This window comes from Nesoenas mayeri, assembly GCF_963082525.1.
Source record: "Nesoenas mayeri genome assembly, chromosome: 6".
Taxonomy (NCBI): Eukaryota; Metazoa; Chordata; class Aves; order Columbiformes; family Columbidae; genus Nesoenas; species Nesoenas mayeri.
Window position 1 is genome coordinate 10555883 of NC_137545.1, and position 22697 is coordinate 10578579.

General features: G+C 40.7%; 1 protein-coding gene across 1 annotated transcript in view; it reads right to left on the bottom strand.

The window, feature by feature from the left end:
- DRC11 (dynein regulatory complex subunit 11) overlaps positions 1-22697 on the bottom strand; it is a gene marked incomplete at both ends in the record, with an annotated part of 98357 nt that overhangs the window by 18139 nt on the left and 57521 nt on the right. Inside the window, 6 exons of the mRNA XM_080346695.1 lie at positions 760-959; positions 4284-4391; positions 7230-7312; positions 10081-10142; positions 16959-17054; positions 17268-17374. Coding sequence (XP_080202821.1) covers positions 760-959; positions 4284-4391; positions 7230-7312; positions 10081-10142; positions 16959-17054; positions 17268-17374 — 656 coding nt within the window. The remainder of the gene's footprint in view (positions 1-759; positions 960-4283; positions 4392-7229; positions 7313-10080; positions 10143-16958; positions 17055-17267; positions 17375-22697) is intronic.

The window sequence follows — 22697 nt, forward strand, 5'->3', positions numbered from 1 at the left end:
GAAAAATACTGTATTTGGCTTTTTCTAGTGTATGTGCCGTGTTTTTTCTTTCTAAGAGTATTTTGTCTGGAAATGTTTACCAGCTTCCTTCCTCAGCAGAAATGCTGAGGACATAAAATGTGGAAGAAATCCTGCCAGGATAGTGTATTTTTTTTCTAAAGAGGATTTGGGATATGTTCTTCACAGTTCATATGCCTTCTTTCATTTCCAGACTTCTCATACATTTCTGCTAATGTAATCCTGAACTAGGATTCCCTCTTTTGAAAAACTTGCTGATAGGTAAACAGAGAGCTGCATAGGGGAGAGCTGTTTTACAGCAACGGTCCCAGAGAGGAAATTTTTTACCACCCCCCGTGTAGTATTTGATTAAATGCTGCATGGCAAGCATTCCTGACTAATGCACATATAAACAGAGAACAGAATTTTTTCTCTGTGATGCTTTTCATATTCAAGGTAACACAAAACTTGCACAAATGTTAATGTAAAAAATATGGCTACTACGAGTGATTTCTCAAGGGGCATTATATCCTTTGCAGTGGTGCACACACTGGCTGTCAACAAGTGGTTTTGGAAACTCAAAAGCAAGGAGGGAATTCCAAATTGGGTTGGCAGTTCTTTGGACTTTGGGCAGCTTTTCCCTCATATGATTGGTACCTACGTTCCTTGGTACAGAGGACATACAACTCAATTCCCTATTTGTTCCACAAAAGATGTGATGCACTGAACCAGCCTTGTAGGGAAATACACAAAACACAGTACCTTGAGAACCATGTGAAGCATCATTAGTAGGCCACTCTTGCCTGGATATTTCCCAGTGATGTTGGAAGCGGATAAGTTGAAGAGGTTGGCTCCTGTTTCTGTGCAGATGGCATGGACCAACATTTTCTTTCCAACACCACCGGGTCCAGCAAGTAACAAGGCTTTCACCAAAGGAGCCTTTTCATGGACTGTTTGAGAACCTGTAAAAAGTCATAAGACACTATTATTGCTTTCATTTAAGTCTGTCATAAAGGTAATGGAATTATTCTTTTTTTTTTTTCTTCACTGTAAATAATTTACAGTTTGAATTCATGGCTTCCTTAATATGGTACAAGTGTTCTTGAGTTCAATTCTGTATAACCAGACTTGTGATCGTAGCACATTTAAATCCTTATTTGTACCTTCTGATGGGCAAACTTTGGCTCTAAACCTATGTTAGCTAAAAGAAAGGTAGTTAATTGGTAAATTTGTGAGGATGGACACAGAATAAGAGCACTGAAATGGAACTTCTGCTGGTGCCTAAGTGGACAGACAAGCCTGGTGTTTGGCCCAGGGACAATTGCCTTTCCTTCGCTGTCAGGCAGAGGCAGAGTTAAGGACGTACCCTTGGCTTTAAGCTTTGCATTTGTTATCAGAGCAGGTCCTCGCTTTCTGCAACAGGACAAGGGTTCATGTTGCATGTAGGGCTAACAGAATTCCTTCTGCTGTCTGAAATGACACTTTCCAGCTTCCTCAGAAAACAAACTAACAGGACTATCTGTTGGAGCAGTGTTTGTCAGTGATTTTGAAACCAGATGTTACCATGTGTTGTGTTTTATCTCCTTTTAACTTCTGCCTGCATTTCCCTTTTTGGGTCATTTTTCCTCTTAAATGTTACTGCTGCTTGATGAGCACTGGAGACTCTGACTGTGGTCACTTAGGCTTGTTCTGCTCCAAAATCCTTTGCTACTTATATCCCTTCTACCCATGCTTGCCAAGTGTGGTGTTAGCACATATAGAGGAGCTCATGTTATTCCTCAGTCTGGAACATGGCAGCTGCATGTCGCAGAGCAGGTATGATCTATCTGTCAGGAGGAGGGGATCTTTTTCTGTTCCCTTCATTTTATTCAAGTGAGCAAATGCGAGGGTTGCTATGTTTCACTTGCTCTGCCAGCAGCGCTGACTACTTGTTATTTCTCAATCTGTCCCTATGGCTGCTCCAGGTAAATTAATTCTGGGCTCTAAGAAATATGCTCCATCACCTGGGAAAGCCCAGCAGAAACATCTGCACAGTGAAAACAGAACCACAGAGGGAGTTTTAGTTGGTTGATGGTGATAGAATTTGTCTTCCCTGCAGCTCTGTTGCTGTATGAGTACAGGTGAACCTCCAGAGATGGAAGTAGCAGGAAATGTCAAATGCTTTATCTACACACACTGGTAGTCCAGTAACAACACTGCCTTGATACCTTAAAATGTCCTGTGTCAGTTGTGGTGGTTGTTACAAAGCCAGATTGGAAAAATCTGTGTTAGCATCCACTGCTTCTGAAGTTCTTTGAGACAGGTGTCTGTCAGACTATGGGACTCATGGGGAGACCAGCCCCAAAAGTGATGGGCTGTGGAGGGAGCCCATGGCTTAGCCTGGAAAAGTTCTGGGGGTTAAGAGGGGTAGCTAGGTAAGAATGGTATTTAAAAACAAATCAAATAAGGCTGCCTGTGTCCTAATGGCTTAATGTCCCAAATAAATGACAAGGAACTGAGTGTTAAGATGAAAGCCATTATTTCGGCACTGTGCAGGATGTAGTGAAGTTGTCAGCCACCCAGGTTTTATTAATGTTTGGTCGTTCCATACCAATCTATTACTATTACACATAGATTTATTATGAGGGGAGCAGCAGACTCCTCTGTGGTTAAAGATGAAGTATATCTTCTACTATTATTTCTCCTTTCAGCTGCTTACAATTTCCTCAATGGCATTTAAACTGGACCTTTCCTCACCATCAGGTGACTATTTTGAGGAAAACTTTCGCTTCTACGCATACACAATTACATAATGATTAATTAGTTCTGAGACCAGTTAGGTAAAATGTCACCCATAACATATCACCCAAAAGGTGAAACCATCCCTGTGCCTTTTTTTTTGGCTTATGCAAGATGTATGTTTGTTTGTTTTTTTTAAACTCGGAGGCATTTTTCAAACCGCTATTGCAAACATGTTCTGTTTGTTTAACTAGTCCAGATTCTCTTCTCCCTAGATTTTTAGGTAATTGTATAAATGGCAGAAATTTAATGGATTCTCTTTCTTCTTGCCTTGGGGGTGTCTTGGGGCTTGATTTCACCAGACTAGATGGTGTTAAAACATAACCTTGGAGTTATATGTGAAACACCACACTGTGGTCAGTGCAGAGTAACAGAGGTAACTCTCTCAGCTAATTGGGGTCAAACTTGCAGCCAACACTTGAGTTTACCCAAAACCAGCTGAGGGCGTTTTAGATGGGAAGAGCCCTACCTAGGCTGAAGGCAGGGGTGCTGCCAGCACCCTATTTGTTAACCTGACTCTTCAGATGGAACTGTAGGGTAGAAGGAGCAGTTTTCCTGAAATCCAGATCAAGCAGACTTGTGCACTACTGCACCAAGCTTTCTACAATACATGGAGCCCACTTTTGGGACAGGAGGAGCTGGGAAGTGCCTCAGGAAAGCCCAAGGCATGTATGCACGGAATAGCCTGAGCACTGGTCATTCTGGAGGGTGTGCAAAGAGGATAGAAAAGCAGCTTTGTGTCATCTCTGCTCCATTTGCCAGCATGTAATGTAGGGAGACATCAGCTCTTTGCCCTATAAAGGGGATCAGCAGGCGATGATACAGCCTGGGGGAGGATAAGCCTAGTTAAAATCTCCCTGAAATACAATCGGGAATGGAAAAGGATGCAAGAGTAGAGGCCCTTGAGGCAGGCACTTCTTGCAATCACTAGAGTTTGGCTCAGTGCCATTCCCAAGTAAAATACGGGATAGATTTTATGTTAAAAGCAAACAACCTGACCCAGCAAAGCCTTGTTAGATATTGGCTAGGTCTGGCATTAAAACTGCAAGGGCATTTTAAAAGTGTTCTCTCTGATGTACAAAATGTATTCAGACTAATTCCTTAAATGATTGTATTGTGTAGTACTGAGTAACATTAGCCAGCTTGTAAAAGGTAAATTGCAACCTTAGCCCTTCCTTTAACTTGATTAATTTTGATCACTGGAGCTTGTTTTAGCTATTATCTTTCCCAAGTGATTTCCTTTTATGTGCTGCCATTCACTAACTGTTAACATGCAAACAGAGACGGTATGGAAATGCAATACCTGACAATTGCATGTGCAAGCTCCTTTATGCACTATTAAAATGATACGGTCTTCACTCAGAAGGCTTAATTGAAAAACAATTATACTGCAAAATGTTTTAGATTACGATTAATCAAGTCCTGTCAAAGCCAGTAAAAATGCATGTTACTGACAGGAAGCAAAGCCATTGTGTTTTGCCCTCTAGTAATTTCTGCTGTGCTCTTACCTAATGGCAATATTCCATACAGCGCTATTAGCTGTCTGACATGTGCAAGAGAGGGCATTGGCTCTACACCTGCCTGAAGAAGTGCGGTCCCCACGTAGTTGTACTCGCCTGTAGGGAGGAAGCGTGGGCTTAATAAATGTGACACTGCATTGTTATAAAATGCATAACTCAAGTAATGAAAAACTACCACAGAATACCAATATAATGTGCTGTCAGCAAACCCAGTAGTGTCAAGGGACAGGGACTCACACAGGGCAATATTGTTGTGGAATGTAGCCCTGAGAAATTTGAAAGGTGAACTGCAAAGGCAAATGAAGTTACACACACTCTGGACTTTCCCTTCCAGACTGTGTAACGTGTTCAGTGGTCACCAGGTGCTCCAGTGACCTTTCAAAGAAACTTTGTGGAGGAGAATCATTAGTAGCACCTTAAATCACACTGCTGGCAAACGATTTCTAGATTTGGGATTTTGCAGGAATGCAATCCCAGTGAACCACACTCTATCAAAAGCATTTCAAAAAAGGATAAAAAAGATTTTAACAAGCATTTCTTCTGGCTGCATCACACCTCAGGTTCTTGCTATGTTAGACATTTAAGCATGTCACTTAATTTAGTGGGGCTCCTGCTTTGCAGTTCACCATTTTTCTTCAAAAAAACACTCCACAAAACATGCTAAGAAAACTACAAATCCCCAACATGAACTCAAATGGTCTAATTATCTAATCTTGCCTCAGCTCTTGTTGCAGAGCCATAATCACACTCCTTGCCCTGTCAAAGTCCGTATGCAAGGCACATTAGAGAACCAAGATTCAGAAGGATGGGCCACAAGCAGGAAAACTAGTTGTGACAATGTAGTCAATGATTATTTTTTAGCATAAAATACATGTCAGAGTGAATATTATTGAAAAACAATCATATATTATTTTATGGGAGATATAAAAGGACAGCACAAGAGCTCTCTGGAGCAGAGGTAAATGAGCAATGGTTGAAAGAGACAGTGGAGTTGTGATTTGGGGGCAAAAAGGCAGACAAGCCCTGATGCAACTGCCCCCTCCCTTCTGAAGAATAAAATTCATTTCAGGTTTTATCTTTTATTTAAGGAGAAATCAGAAGAACTGGATAGGAATTAATCTTCACAGATTTAATTAGAAGGCATCAAAGGGTTTAATTGCAACTGAACATAAATCACAGTGGATATTCTCTGACTAATTTAGATAAGGTCACCAAGAAAATTAGTTCTGTGATGTCGGTTTGTCATAGAGGGGGGACATTTTGGTGCCTTTGCTCACTGTGTAGCACAATTTTGCTCTTTGTCCTTTCCCCAGGACCTGGGAGTGAGTGACCTTCCTTAGACTTCAGCCCTGTAGAAGCTGAGTAGATGAGGGCTTATTTTTCTGCACACTTTGCTTGTGAACCTTAAAGAGGGAGGGTTTTGGGTGTTTGATAGGAGGAAAAAAGAAGTTAGGTCCAAATCCTAGGCCAATTTTAAATTCCCCTTGTGTCTTGTTCTGGCACCTCAAGAAGAATGACTGAGTTTTGAGTGAGAAAATGCTGGATTTGCCAGTCTGAGCCACCTCCTTGCTGCCTGGTCTTCAAGGGCCAGCAGCCATGCTGGGACACGGGGGGGACCTGGCATGGCTGTAGGCAGCCAGGTGAATGTCACCAGACTCTGCACTTTTGTGCCCAACATCTTCTTCTGCTGGGAAGTGAATGTTCCCAGCATAATTTGGAGCAGCCCTTGTGATGCTCTATGCTGCAGAGGAGCCAAGGCTTCAAACCTCAGGGTCAAGGTGAGATGGCCCAAAGCAATCTCAGCCTGCTTCCATGTTTGATGTTACCAGCTGTTAATTATTATCTACAGGCTAAGACATGCTTTCAAAACATCTGTGGTAGGGAATGTTTGTTGGACAAAAGTGACCTTGATGGTACTGGTTGGATGAATGAAGGAATAGTGAAAATATTTAATTACTTTACTTTGTGATCTTTAATAAGCATAAAATGGGTGGAATACTTGTTAATTCATTCTTCAACAGAGTAGGTAAAGACTCTGAAGGCAGTAATTGCTGCTCCTAGGAGTTTATATAAACGTGGCATTTAGAGATGATTGTATGACAACGCAGATTTTTCTGGTGCAGATACATACTATACTAACAGTCAGAGGCATTGTGACTTCTGGATGTCTGCAAATTCAAATAATGGTGGCCTTTAAAACAACTGTTTGTTTGGTTGCTTTTTTGTTTTTTCTTCTTCCTGCTAAGGTTGCTGTGATTTTACTGTTTTTGGAGATGGGGTCAGATACCAGTGCAGCCTGCAAGTGCGTTGTTTGTTCTTATTTTTCTCTGCACAGCAAGGGCAAGCATGTCTTGCTGTAGCTGCAGGTAACAGAAACTGGGCAAGAGGACTATGAAATGCAGAACTAGGCAGAAATACATCTTACTCAAATCGAGGACCAGATATGCCTCAAAGCACTGCTCAGAGTTCAGGGCCAGTCAGAGAGCGGGAGGTAAAATGGTGAGTCTTCTTTCCTGAATGGACAAATGCTGAAGTTATGATTTTTGCTGTCCTCTGGGAAATATTCTGAATGGATTACGATGCCTAGTCTGATAGGTTTGCATTGTCTTGCCAATGCCTGGCCAGTGCTCCTTAAAGGATGCTTCACCTCAGAGTGGCTTGTGGCATCCAAAAACATCCAAGGCTCTACAGAGCTGTAGAGCATCCAGCTCTACAAACAGGCCCTGGTTTCAGCAGCAGAAGTGAAAGGAATTAAGCACCCTGCAGAGACAGACTTGATTTGCATACATGGCTTTAGATATTAAAGTTGGAAACTCCTGAAAGCGCAATTACTCTTGAAGTCATTCTTGACTGGAAATAGGGGTCACTGAACATTGAGTAGTTGGCGGTTTGGTTAGACTAAAAACCATATTATCTGTAAAATGTGTACTTTACCAACATAATCGGAGAGATTCACAGTCTTGGCTTTTATTAATAATTCTTCTTCCACTAGCTCTCTGTACAGAGAATCGATGGTCCTATGGACAAGAGACATCACTCAGAAATTCGAGGGAACCATAAGTAAAAGTTCAGTCCTTCAATAACTGGACTAGCTTGAGAATTATTTATGCTTTCTTAGCTTTATAAATGTATTATTTAGATCAGAAGGTGACTAGCTCCATAAATATGAAATCAATAAGTATAGCTTTCTATGTTATGGCGAGGAATCCCTTTTATTACTTCATACACCACATGGCTCCCTCTCACACTAATTCCATATACCCATTTCCAGGTGATGCAAGATCAGTTATGACTTGTGTAATAGACTCATTCATTAATATCAATTACTGGGGAATTATTTTTAAATTATATAATAATAGCAATCCTAACACTACTATGCCTATTCACTTAGCTCTCCAATTAGCAGTAATTCATTAATTCTTCCTGGAATTTAGTCTGTTTGCAATAGACAGCCTCATCTTCTCAGGAACACACTGGGAATGACTCCATCAGAGCAACCAGTGGTCCTTGTACTGCAGGGTTAGGGTGATGCTGGCCAAAGGAGGATTGGGAGAAAAACGTACAGTGGAAACCATAGTGTAACTTCTCCAGTGGAACCATTTCTTCCTATCTCTGTTAGTGGTTGGAAATAGCTCCCAGTAATAGAGGATTTAATATGCTTATATTTGTATCCAGTTTTCTACTACTGTGGGGATGTTCTCCTCCGTCTCTCTTTGAGAATTCTGTCTAAATACTAATTTCAATGATACTTTTGACACTATGTTCTACAGGTTGATACTGCTTCAAGAATTACATAAAATGAATAACCCTGTTGGAAATTTTTCTTATATTGTTAGTGTAAACAATATTGATTTGAACCTTTTTAGATCTTTTGCTGTTTATGCACTTTTAACATCCTTTCCCTTCAATATCTGAGCTTTTTTTGTCTTTGTCGCCTATCTTAATTGGGACATTCTGGTATTGCTACAATAAAAATATTTAATAATAAGTCTCAGCTGGGTAATAAAATCATATCTGTAATTTGAAGTCTGCAGCCCTTTTTCATTTCAGCTGAGGAGTTTTATGTTTATGCAGTGTTAGTGGCACAACTAATACAGGAGTAGTAATAAGGAAATACCAAACTTAACACACCTTCAACAACGTTGATTTTTGCCGCTCTGACTCTTGCTTTTATTCTCAGTGATTTTATGTTGGAGTATGCATCATAAAACAAGCAGAAGGTAGAACAGGACTAATCTGACAGTTCTGTTGGGAGCATGACTTCTACTTTTCCTGTCTTATTATTTTTACTGTACAAGCTTAATGATGCATGCCCTGAGTCTCCTCCAAGTAAGTGTGATGTGATCAGTCTCTGACTAAAACCCCCTGTGCCCCCTCCACCATGTCAGAAATGAGATGAACCTGAGCTTTTCTCGGTTATTTCTGAAACGCTTCACCCTTCCTTGCTCAGCAGGGAAGAACAAAACATTAGAGCCAAAAATGCCATATAAACTCTGATTAAAAGCCAGCTACTAAAAAGCTTGTGTTCTTAAATGGTTGTACATTGTATTAAGCTTGTTTATAAGAAGCAGGTATGTGCAAGAGTAATTTTAAAAGCACAGAATATATGCATACTTGTTAGCTTGGCACTGTTCTTGTAAGAGAGGTCATGCTCTGTTATAATCCATGACACATGTATTTTAAATATTTTCTTGGAGAGTTTTTCTTATTTTAAAGCAGGTAAAGAGATCATTGATTGTGTAGGGCTAGCAGCCAAATGATCTAGTCCAGGTCTTTCTGTGCATGTCTTGTACAAACAAATTTGTGGGGTGAATCCTGTGTGCTTCCCCCTGCAGTGATTGAGTGTGTTTGTCTTCATGCTGTTCTCCAGCCCTGCTCTCCTGGGTCCTGCCCTGCACTGGTCCCAGTGGCGATAACTCTACGTATAGGTGTCTGTGTTATGTTTACAGCTGAAAAATGGTCAGATTATGAGTGAATGCATCATGAGCTCACTGAAAATGCAACGTCAAAGGAAGAAATCTTCTCAAATCCTACAAACAAAATAAGGGTGCTTAAAAGAGCAAGGGTACACAAGAAATTGCCAGGTCTGCTAGAACTCTTGTTGATAAACAAGGCTGATTTATGACATGTACATTATACCGTGGACATGAAGGGTGATTTATGGAGTAGAGGGGCTGGTCTGCAGCCTCCCTTATCAGGTTTCAGTTGGGATGGATAATCTGACAGTCAACAAAACTGCCAGGTGCTTTTGCACCTGCAGGGAGGATGGGAAAGAGGCAAATGGGGTCAATATCCTGCCTAAATGTTACATGTGCCAAGCTTTACATACTAGAATTAACCTGAGCGAACTTAATGGAGACTGGCCCCAGTGGTGTGTGTTGCAGAATGGTGATCTTAATTTATACGTGTTGTCGAAGATGGGGGAAAAACAAGGTCTGTATTGTGTAGCTTTAAAGTAGTTTTGTTGCTCTGCTATTTCTAGTGTTGCAAAGCCATCATCTGGGGAGGAGCAGTGGCAGGTTTGTGGTGTTCAGTGGGAATGCAAAAAATGGTTTAGCTGAAGTGTGTGTGCTTCAAGTTTGTAGATTTATTTTTTTTAAAAAATCATCTAAGCTTTTTAATGGATATTTATAGCTGTTAAGAGATTTTATTGTAGAGTGCCTGATGCTGGTAAGCATAGCAATGTTGAGATTCTCCTTGAGTGATTAGAAGCTAAAAAGGTTGGTGGCAAAGAGGATGCAGCCTCTTGTTGCCTGAATCTTGGGTAAACAGATGGTCTCTTTACCTGTCAGGAGTTAGATCTTGCTCCAGCTCAGGTATCTTTTTCCTCCCAGTTGTTGCTTTTTTCTGAGGACCACAAAAACAGGAAGGAATTACTGACTTTAGTACAGACATATATATATACATATATGAATGTATAGAAGCAAAGTGAGGGCCAGAACAGCAAATGTTTCAGTGTTTGAATGTGGCTCTTGTTACTGAAGGAACCCAAAAAAGAAAAAGCATATCCCTGAATGTGCTGAGGGAAGAAGTCATGTCCGTATTTATTATATAAAAGCATGGTAGATGTTCCCATTCCTAAGTGCCTCACCAAGGCATGGGAGAGGTGAAGCAGCCCTGAGCTGAGAAGCTGTGTCCACACCATGAATCACATGCAGATCCTGTGGCATGTGCTCTTGAGCTTGACTTTACATGAAGTAACCTGGTGGGTGTTGCTCCCTTCTAGGATATAGCTGCTCGGGGAGCATGTATACCTCAACTGCAGCTGTCACCTCGCTGAGGAGCGCCCCTGAGCACCATACTCAGTAGCAATCAGTCCCGCTCCTTCTGGTGTGGCTGCATACAAAAGAAACTCAGGGCTATTTGCTCCAAGGCAAAATTCTTTTATCCCTCCTTTTTGGGGCATGAGTCTGGTTGAAGGAACATGGCCCTTACCTGAGAGAGAAGCAGGAAGGAAAAAGGGCATGGGGTCCAAGTAGTTGCTCCAGAGAGAGTTCATGTTGTTTTTACATTGGGGCAAAATATATAAGCAGCTTCCCTAAGGTCACACCAGGGTGCTTATAGCTGGACCGGGACCTGAAACCAACCCTCCTGAGTCTCTGGCTAGCCTCCTAACCATCAGACGTCCTTTCTGCGTTCTCTTTCTTCATGCCTCAGGGAAGAAGCTTGAAGAGGTCAGAAAAACATGACCCGCTCTTCTCTTGATATTTTCACCACTCTCACTATGGGAAGATTTTATATCTTATGAGACCAGTTTCTTTACCTACTGCAAAACGCCTATGGAAATCATAAATAAGAAAGATGTGAATCAGTATATCTCAAGCCCTCTCCATTAGTTATAGCTCACAAGCCATAAATACAGTTAGGGATAATTAGCAGTGGAGAAGACATCATTAATCCATGTTAGTGCCCACCACTGGTGTCAATATGTAAGTTCTGCAAAGCACTTCAGAATTACTTCAGTGGAACTATTTACACAGCAGCGTTTATGTACCCTGGGATTTCAATGGCTTACATTTAGGCATGTGCTTAAATGTTTAGTTGATCAAGACAGGTTATTTCCAAAAGTTTATGTTCCCTTCCTTGGGAATACAGTCATTTACTTTATTTTTTTAATAGTGAATACTTCTGCAGAGCTCTAGAGGCTGTGCTGTTGAGATAAAAAAAAATCTTATCCAATTAGCTGGAAAATGCTGGTTTTTTCCTAAAATCGGATCAGCAGTATTCAGAAATACATTAATTTTAAGTTCTCAGGGACAGCTGCAATGTAAATAACCTATAGTTGAATCACTGTTTACAAAGCAAAAAGATAATCTAGTTGAAAATGCAAACTAAACCCAGAGCTATATGGATAAGCTAACGAGGAAACGGTGATGTGTTTAAGTTTTGGGATAGAATAATGCAAACAACTCTGTTTCTGCAGAACTACACCTTAGGTTTCTTTACATAAATAAGCTTGGCAGTAAATGCTCATTAGAATGTGCCAGTGGGGTTTTGTTTTAAAGAAAAGGAATGGGAAGAACAAAGCATGTGCCATGCTGTCCTAACAACTGAGGAAATATTGAGACTGTCAGTGGTTTATTTCTGGTGTTCCTTCAGCTTTGTCTCTTTAACCTTTCTTCTAACAAGCTAGAAATTGCATATCATGGGGTCTGACTGGGAAGAAAAGCTCATTTCCACCTATGTAAAGACACTAAGCATATGCTGAATTTATTGGCCAACTGGTATTGTCCTCAAGGCAGCTTCACCAATAAAATAACTCCAGAGCAAAACAAAAATGAACTATGCAGGGGGGAAAATGTGTTTTCCTAATTAACATCAGCATTTATGGGAAATTTGGCAAACACTGAGATATGCGATAAGGGGAAATATGAAATGTAGACAATGGCTTCTCTCCAAAATGTCTTACTGGGAACTGCTTTTATTTAGAAAATGATAATGTTTAATGAATGTGAACATGCTCATAATTTATAATGGATATCTCCTTGTTTCTATCTCTGAAATGTCAGTCTAGCTTCTGTGTAGCCATCCATTTACTTGGTTATTTTCTGCTTTGATAAGTCACATGTAGTGAACTGCATTAGTTATTAGTTGGCAGATGACAGAAGACTGTCTTCCATGCTCAGTGTGCTGTCTTGTCTTATTGTGTGGGCTCATAAAATGTTTTGAGTAGCTCAGAGGTTGCTACAAGTGAACGCAGACCTGATTTCAGACCAGATTCCAGATCAGAGATTCTCTGGCACCAGAAGGGAGAGGGCAGCCAAAATGTCTCATTGAGGGAACTGTTCCATTTTGGAACTGCAGGATCTGTGTCACCCTCTGGCTGTGATCATACGAGTCCTGCTGCCACTGGCTGTCTGCAGCTACTGCCACCAAGTATGTGGAAAAGTAATGAGAGGAAAGTACTCCTGTAGTTTAAGGGAAAGAACAGTGTATAAGCAGCGGTCTACACAATGTTTGAGTGGATTCCTTGCAACATGATGCTTGGGTGGGAGATGGAGCAAGTGCAGATTTGTGTGCATCTGCTCTGGATTGAGAAGTCTTTTCTGGCAATATCAGGATATAGAGAGCAGCTTCTGATACTTGTACTGAAAAAGCTCTTAGACAAAGATGTTTGCACTGATGATTAAGTTCTTACCTAAATGAGGGGCACTGATCTGTAATCCCTGTTGGATTTAGCTACAGCATCCCTAGAGGTTACAGCCCCACAGCTGGCTGAGAGCTCTGGGTGCTAATCACCATTAGCTCCAGAGAATCCAACAGGGATTGTCAATCACTGTCCTCAAATCCAGTCTTTTCTCTGTTCTGACCCAGCCTGTCTTGTGGCCTTATACAGTATGATTTTGCCTTTATTAAGCCTCCCAGCTGATGTCAATATTCCTGTTATAGCCATTGCTTTAGTTAACCTCTTGTTGTTTTCTTTGCTTCTGCTCAGCTGCATCAAAAGGGATATTCAAAGCTGCACTGAGATGTTAGCAAGGCCTATCTCAGAAGCAATTTTTACACACTTAGGTTCTCATGTCTCCTTTTTCTAAATTCTGGCCATGTCTTTGTCTATATGTGGGTGTGTTGACTTGCAATGGGTTGCTTTACCTGCAGTTAGATCCAAAACTAACCCTTGGGGGAGCAGAGCAGGAAAAGCAGCACAATGGACTTGATAAAAACCACCTTGATAAGCACTTAAATGTAACTTCCAGGTCAGTAACTGCAGAGAGCTCATCTGTCAGCTCTTATGTGGGGTGGAAAGCCAGTTTAAAGAAGCTAGGTGTGTCGTGGTTTACTTGGCTGCAGATTCCCAAGAGAAACTCCTTTGGCTGCTAAGCCCTCTGGATGCCACGATTAGGTACATGACATCCATTTAGAAGAAATGCTTGTAAAGCTGGTGGCTAGTGTTGAGCCACCCAAACCAGAAGCTTGGGCTGTCAGCAGAAAGGGGTGGACTTGGAAGAAAAACATTTCACTAAACATTTATGCTGGCACAAGGATGCCACAAACTTTCTAGAAAGCACTTTGGGAAAAGCTTGCTCTTTATCTTTTACTTCGGGTGCTTTATAACAGGCTCTGCTAGGCTGCATGAGGACTTGGACCTTCTGATATCTTTTTACTAGCCTTTATAGACATCAATGCCATATCCCTCACTAGGAGGCAATCTCACTGTCTTTACCCAGGTGCTTACAATCCCAGCTTGCTGATCCATGGCTGGGCAGCTGACAAGCTGCCACGGTGCATAGTGAAGAAAAAATGCAATTTGCAGCAGAGCTGAACCGCATTCTTTTGTTTCTGTTGTGTCCTCATTCCCTCCCTGTGACAGTCATCAGATTGGGAGCAATTGAAGCCCAGCACAGCATCTCTGAACAAGGACACTTGTGCTCTATACTCTGTCAATGCTGGACCATAAGGACAAATAATAGTGGGAGAGTCTGTGTGGTGAGATGCTTCCAACACAGACAGAGGCATATGACATCTGTGCCTCAAATGATAGTGGTGTGGCTTGTTGCGTATTAGGTGCAATCTAATTAGTTTAGCTGTTTCCAGACCAGCCTAATGGTCTGGACACTCATTTGTAATGAGAAAAGCAATTTGTCCTTCCACCCACAGTGATTCTTCCACAAAGGTGGCAAATAGGGTTTTTATCTCAGGGGGCAGTAAGAGCAATTTTTGATAGGGTTAAGTGTCAGCTTTTAGTATTAAGTCATATTTTAAGGTTTGGGAGCAAGTGACAAAGTTCAGCCTAGAAAGAATGGTATATGGAAATAAGAGTGCCCTACACATATGCCTGGAGCTCTTAAATTTTAAGACCTGAGCCATATGAAACACTGACTGCGAAGGAGCAATTACCTTGCTTATCCTTTCCCTTTGCAGTCCAGTTCCCAAATGTCCTCAATGAATTCCCCACGGAAGGGACTTCCAAACACGACTTCAAATACAAATTATTTCCTATGGGTCAGGGAGGTCTGGTGTGGGTGTTTATGTGTGGTGTTGTGCTTTGTTGGTTTTCTTTGGGGTTTTGATTTTTTTGTTTGTTTGGTTTGGGGGTTTTTGTGTAATTTTTAATTTTTTTTTTCCTCTTTGAGTTGTAAACTACTTATCCTAAGCTGTGCTTGAAAAGGTGGATGACATCTACCCCTGGTAGTGACTATTCCCTAGTTCTACTGTGGTATCTTCTTGCAGAGAGAGCAAAAGAAATCCATTCTTAAAACAGAGGAGGCCAAATGTGGCATTTTGAGTTGCGGCAAGTGCCCTAGACAGAAAACTCCACTTGTAAGATTTCACTTAAAGTAATTACCCTTGCTGCCTATTCTCCCCCTGACAGAGTGCAGAAAAAGGTGTGTATTCTCTCAAGAATGCTGAATCCTCCCGAGAATGATTTCCTTTGCAGAATATCCCTCTTGGGAGAAAAAGAAAATGTTCCACATTGAGCTCCAGATGTGTTTATGGGCACAATGCGAATCCAAACCTATCATTACTTCACATTTAATAGTTCAGAGGGCGGACATATGGGACCCAGGATGTGGTAACACAAGCCTTGAAAAACTAGAGGAGTTTTGCTGAATAACAAATCAATAAGTTGCTTCCAAAACTTTCCAGACCACTTTATCCTTCTTGTACAAGATCAGTTTTCTTGTGTGCACAGGTCTGCACACACTGTATTGGTTTACAGTCTGAGATATTATGCAAATACTAATTAGAAAAAGCCTTTGCCGATGCTGATTGCACAATTCAAAAAGCTTTGCAGAGGGAAAGATGCTTTTTTTACTAAAACTGCATATTTCTTTCTGTTCCCTGTCCATAAAATAGAACTATGGGGTTTTTTTACTTTTTGTTTTTCCCTACAAGAAAAATCTTTAGGGAACATGTATTATTTAATTAGTACTTCTTCCTGCCTTCTCCCCTCCCTCATTCTCTCAGGCTACTGGCACAACTTGGGAAAACAAGACTTAACCTCTCACACCCAAACCCATTTCAGCACTATATTGAAGAAAACAAAACAAACCAAACAAAACCCCAAAACAAAAAAACCAATTACCCTAACATAAAGCTTTACAATTCCATTGTGACATTTGGAATCAGTTTTGACCAGCTGACCTAAATGCATCTGCCCATGACAACTTTGGGAAGATGGTTGCAATCTTTTCTGTGTATCTGAAGCCTCTCCCTATTTTTGAAACAGACTTAGCAACACAATTGGTATCAGTCTTGCATTAGTAAATTGCCCCTGCACCTTTGTCAGGTGAAAGAGCATTTTTAAAGATAATTTGAGTAGAAGGACTGCAATAGCAAGTATTTGCATGCTAAAGGGATTATAGAAATGAAGTATAACATGAGATTAGAGTTGGCTATTTGCCCTGAGGATTTTAAATGGATTTGCTGATTGAATGGTAGGGTCTGTAAGCTTTGAGTTATTTTGCACTGACATGATCTATAGTTTAAATGCTTGGGTAAGGAATTTGGAGGACTGTGAGCTGTGGAATTCTGCATATGGTAATGGTCTGAAACTAGATATGAACATGTGTGCTGTGTTTCAGTGGGCAACACACATTAAAATAATGTACTTGTTTAATCTACTTTATATGCTTAAATAAACTTGTGAGTTCCCAAACCCTTCAACAGTAAAGTAGTACCATAGTTAAACAACGTGTACCTGACTGTACGTGATCTGTGTTTTTACAGAGAAATGAAAGGTTATAGCAAGACATTCAAAGTGAATTTTTTTTGTGTGTGTGTATGGTTTTGAAACACATTAATCAGTCCTCATTTAGAAGGAAAACAGCAAGCAGCTGGAAAACTGTATTAATCTGAACCTGTCACCTTAAAGAGGGGGACTCCCTGGCTTTTCCTGTTTGACTGGATCAGAGGACTTCAACAGGGTGTGTATCCCTCTTGAAAATCTCATCTATCTTGTAATGATTTACCTCTGGAAAAGTTCTACTTGTCCTAAGCAATATTTGTAAAGGTTAAGGAATAATAATAGCTAAAGAAAAAGCCCTGAAAAAAGTCAAAGGTGAACAGATTTTTAAACAGCTTCTGACTTAAGATTCAGTAATTGTTTAGGGTGGACGTTTTTGATATTGGTATCTGTGGGACTAGGATTTGCACTGACTACAGATGTATCTGGGCAGAGAACTGATCTTTACTCTGAATTCTCACGCTTGCTGCTCTTACCTTTTCACTTTTTTTCCCTTTTTTCTGTTTGCCGCTCCTCTCTCCATCCACAGCCAGTCTGAGATTCTCCAGTTCCTGTTGCATCACTTTGTCAACCTGTCCAGACACATACAGTTGAATTTTTCTAAGCTTTCTGTTCTGCCATCACACCTCAGACAAACGTTCAGCTAAACAAGTGTTAAAGCAAAGAACAGATAGTAGAGACTCTGGAAGGAGGTAGGGTCCATGCCAAGGCCAGTTCTTACAGCTGTAGAGAAATATACACAGGCGATGCACATTATTAGTGTCCTCTTACTATTGTCAGCACACCTGCACTCTGATCTCCTCCTCCACATCTTTCCGATTCTCTTCTTTGATCAGCTCCGGGTCATGATCGTGGAGAAAATCCCATTGCTCATCTCTGTTCTGCCAGATGTCTGTTATCCAAAAGAAAGAAGAAAGGGGAAAAAAGTTACAGAAGCCACTGGTTTTTCCAACTGCTTCTGGAGGCAAAAAAACCAGGTAGTTGTAGGCAGCTTTTATTAAATTATTAGTTGTATGAAAGTAGCAGGCTCCAGGGACCCTTACCAAGTTTAGAGCCCTGTTGTGTTAGGATCTGTAAATCTTGAGGTTAACTTTTTTTTTTGCCGTGAGCTGCAAATGGGTATCAGATTTCAGGAGATTAATGGGAAATGGAGGTTGTAATTTTCTGGTTGTAAAGCTTGAATGCCTGGAGTGTTGTTCATCTTCAAGAGCAGGCAGTTACAGTATCAGCCAAACCACCTCGTGCCCGATGTTGGCATTCTTTTTCTTTCTACCTCACAGCATCATACTTAAATCTTTACCATGAAGAAGTCATGAAGATGACTCCTGTCCTGAGAAGTGTGCTCTCTGTGCATGTCTCTTCACTGGTGTAATACAGGCTTGAGGACCAGAAGAAGGTGTTCAATTTAAAGCAGGGAGTTTTCCTTGTTCTCTCCTGCTCAGTTATCTAATGCTAAATTAAAGCTGCTGCAGCCTCATGAGTTAGTAATTCACGTGATGCTGAAATATGGGCCAGGAGCACTGGAATACACACAAAAGCCTGCAGGGAGAACATGGAAGGAGTTTTAAGCTTGATGAAGTAACTGAGAAGCAGATGGAGTCTTTTCCAAAAAGAGACAAGGTCCACCTGATACAACACCTTTATTTCTTAGTGTTGTGCAAAGGGTGGGCAATAAGGAGACCCAGCTTCAGGAAGAAAATAATCTTGTGCAAACTGATGATATCATGAACAGGGTTTTTTTAATTTAAGAGTAGCTAATGATCATGAAGTGCAGCTCTTTATTTTTGAGACAAATTGCAATTTGCTCTTTAGAAAGAAAACTAAATAAAGTCTGGCAAGCTCAGTGCATATCTGAATTCTCTGCTATTAGCAAAGGTATTTCTTTTTTTTTAGTGGAAATGCCTCTCTTCATTCAACATGTTTGAGCTCATTTAAAGGAGGACAATTAATATATTTCATTTCCTTGCATTTTAAGCCTCATAGTACCTTTATAAATGACAGCTGATCTCCAGTAGCGTGTGCTAATTCAATTTCCAGATGATTTAAAATGACAGGTTTCTACTTTAAGACAGGCTACTTTGTGAATCTGTTTTGTACAGGGTACTCTTTCCTGTACCCGTTGCCATTTCTAAGGCACTATAAATTCAAGAAGGTTTTCACAGCACCCATAGGAGATCATTCACGTTTTAGCCCAGTTAATATAATACTGGTTGCTATTTCTGTCCCCTGTAAATGTTCCCAGTCCAACTATGTGCAAATTATTTGTGGCTTTCCATATAGGAAACAGTTTTTGCAGGTGAGTAGTCTTAATTTCATAACTGAAAATGGTAGAGGTAGAGAAGAACAGTGGATTTTTTGGGAAGGAGGAAAGAAATTCCAAGGCAGAGACATTAATTTGTTTAAATTACTCACAAGTCATCAGATGGCATGATGGATGTCACATAATATTTCAAGAGAGAAAGCAGATTTGCCCTAGTTAAAAGGTACCTCCTTCAGGGTTACCAGCCTGGAATTTCAGCCTTGGGGAAAGGGGATATTACATGGGAGTTATGTGAATTTTTAAACACTCTTCTGACTGGGTCAACAGGTTGCAAGTGCTATGTTTTCACAGGAGTACTAGGTTTTAGATATTTATTTTTCATAGAGGGATCCACAGATTTTTATTGTGTGGGGTTTTTTTTCCATAATTGTTTATTGTCATTTTGTAAATTGATTAGTGGTTAATATCCACTGCAGGCAAACCAGTGACAGTCACTGCAGCTTAGGCAGCTGCCTTTGATATTACCTGGCAAGGAGTTATCCAAGTGCTATATTAGCCATCTAGGTTAGAGGTCCCTAATTTTAGAAGAGATCAATAACTGATAGGTGTTAGATGCTATGTTGTTCTTTTATAGATCAACAAAATGTTTCAAAGTTATTTTTAGAGGAAAGTCAGGAGGCCAAGGATGTTATGTTTTCACTGGCTGGTCAAAAGTGTCTGGTATTTTGTTACAGACAGGGTCATCCAGCTACAGGAGCTATTTTTGCGCGTGTGTGTATACAGTGCAATTTATATCACCTCTTTTAGAACAGTGCATGCTTATTTTTGGATTATTTTATATGCATATCTCCCTAGCTCGGAACTCAAGACAGCCCAATCCACTAACATGACTGCCAACACCACCATCACAGCAGTGTCAGTTTTCACTTCGCAGACTAGTAGGTCATCCCAATATCCCTGAATTTCAGAGAACAGCTTCTAACTAATAATTGAAATATAATTATCTGAAGCATGAAGCTTTTCTTAAAATGGCCTCCTGGAAAAATGATTTTGAATCTTCTGGAGTCTGGTTAAAGATACCTAACATTACCATACCTTAAAGCTTGGGCCATAGGGTATTTAAGATGAATTCAGATATCAACTGCAACACTGAGCAAGTCAAGTATCAATTGGCTGTCTCTATAATGGGGAAATAGCATGTTGCTGCCTCATAGCACAAGGTACTGCAAAAAAAAAACCTGGGAAGATGGAGGTAATGATTCAGGCTGCTTCTGTTTGTTCCACATAAACTCTTGGTATTCCAATCTAAAAGTAGATGTCAGAGAGAAACTGGCTGTTTCCAACAACATTTTATAAAACAAGTATTTAGATAGAGCTTGGCAAATGTAATTTAGGATCTAGCAGAACTGCCAAATACAGTTTTAAGAGAATAAAAGTCTTCACGACTTACAGTGAGCTTTAGGTAGTAGATCTAGCTTGACAGAGGAGTGGGAAAAAGTTGAAGTGGAAAAATCTGTAAATGAAATACTTGGGATCTCTGAAAATAGATCTACATCTTTCTAAATACTTAAGTAACCAGTTTCAGGGGATGGGAAGTGTTGAGGAGGAATGTGTGTGTGACAAAACAAAAATATTATTTGGTCAGCTATCATTTAGGTAAACTTTAGTCACACTTGTAAGGGTCCTTCAAGGATTCCATTGTGGGTATCTGATAGAAAGCTTTCTTAACCAAGCTCCCTTACTTCACTGATGTTTTCAAGGTTTATGCACTAATAAATCTGAACTTCTGCGCACATTGTGATAGTAATTGAGCTTTTCTTACATGAGAACAGAAAACAGTTTCCAGTACAGAAATACCAAACTCAAACCTCCTTTTTATTTTTTTCTAAACATTTCTGCTACGGAAATGAAAGCAAGCTAAAACTAAAAATGCAAGAAACTGCTTACAATGTTCTGGTCGGAAGTTGTTTTAGATTTAATTTTGGAGGCCTTGAAAAAAGGAACCTTATCTATGGCCAGATTAAAAGTAAAATTGTTCTGAACAACCACCAGGTAGTATTGTGACAGAGTGTGTCCTGCTATAAAAAGCACTAAGTGCTTGTGAATGAGGCACGGGACTGTGCTGCACGGAGGAATTAACAGCTGTTTACTAAAAATAAATATGATGTCAAATAGACTTGGTTTACTGGGTGTGGGGGGAACCACTGAAGTTTAACAGAACAGCTATAGACTCTTATTGTGCATAAGACAGAACTGCAGCTATCTGTGAAGCTTGCAAGAACTCTTTCCACTCCAAGGATTAGTGGCTGTGCTCTGTGTAGAAAATGGTTCCTTCTTATGTGCTTTTAGAGCCAGGGGAGTATCTGTCAGCTCCGGCAGGGTGAGCTGGAGATGAGCATCTGTGTTTGACTCTGAATGCCAGGCTGGAGTCTTTACCTGCCACAGAAGGATGCTATCTGTGCCTGACCTACCGAAGCACACGGTTGCAGTGTCCCTGCAAGTGCTGCCAGTACATAATAGGAAGACGGTGGTACTCGCAATGACTGGCTTCAGGCATCCAGTTCAGGTGCCCAAGTAGGAACACAACCTCTGCAGACAGTTAATAGGCTGTTGAGTTGCCCTTGGGAGGCCTTGTGAGATACAGAGGAACACAACAAGGTGTTCATCTTCATGTAAAAAGTTAGCATGAATAACCCCAAAAAGCTATGTATTGCAGAGCTCAAAGCAGGTTTCTGGTTAGGAGTTGCAATACTGGTGTTCAGATACAGTCTGGGTCACAAATGTCTCCCTCATCCTTTCTCATAAACCCCCTGACTTGTTATTACTTGAGATAGTTGTGAAGTTTAGGAGTTTCTGTTCCTATTAAACTACCTATTGAAGTCTGTGCTGTTTTTATCCCTAATGCTGGCATCCACTGCCATGCTGGGAAGCCCTGCTTAAAGCCTCTGCCTGAGGTTTCAACCAAATGTTCTTTTCTACAACCTGGAGGATGGTTAATTTGCACAGATGTTTGTAAATTTGCAGTTCAGCATTGCATTGAAGACTTAAACTGTGAAGCCTCAGCAGGGGATGCAAGCAGCCCTGTGGGAGCACTGGAAAGCACTTACTGCATCACCTGCTCATTAGCAGAGCACTGGATGAGCACATTGCCAAGCCTGTGTCACAATGTGAAACCCTCCTGCCCCGTTATTGTTGCTTTGCCTCTACACCACTCCTTTATTTTTCTTGGGACTTGCTGGATGGGAAACATTGGTCTTGCTATTGCTGGTCTCCAGTTGCAAGGTGCTATTTTGTCCTGAGTGCATAGAAAAGCACAAGAAATATTCTTGGCTGGTTGGAGAAGGTAGCGTAGATGAATCTGATCCTTATCTAAAACTCCTGCTGACTTCAACGTGGTTATGGTGTAGTGTTAATAGTAGAGTCTGGAACTAAAAAACCCCCCTTTTAGCCATAAAACTGTTCTATGACTCATAAAGTCTAGGAATATCCTAATTGCTACAAGTTGGAGGGTGAGCAAAACTGTACTGATGTGTATTTAGCACGTAAGCGTATACTTATTTTTTGTTGGTCAAGCCAAATCAGGCAGAAAACTTGATGCCAGTAATTAGTTAGCAGGAGGGAATAATGGACATTTTTACATGTGAGAAATTTTAGTAAGTCACTAACTCTGCAGAGTGGAGAGCAAAAATGATATATTTAATAATTGTTTGAGAATAGCATCTGCATTGAAATACAGCAAAAATAACCCCTGGAAGCATTGACTGGGCACACTTTAGTGACAGAGGACTTTGATTTGGCTTTTCTGACCTTTGGAGTCCTATCATGCCATTCACTCACAGCTCATGGGACAGATGCTCCTTTCCATGCCTGACAAGTGCACGGCTTCTGTGCTCACTGCCAGGCCCAGCACAAGCAATTGATAACTCACTTATGTATCTAGGATGCCTACCGAAGA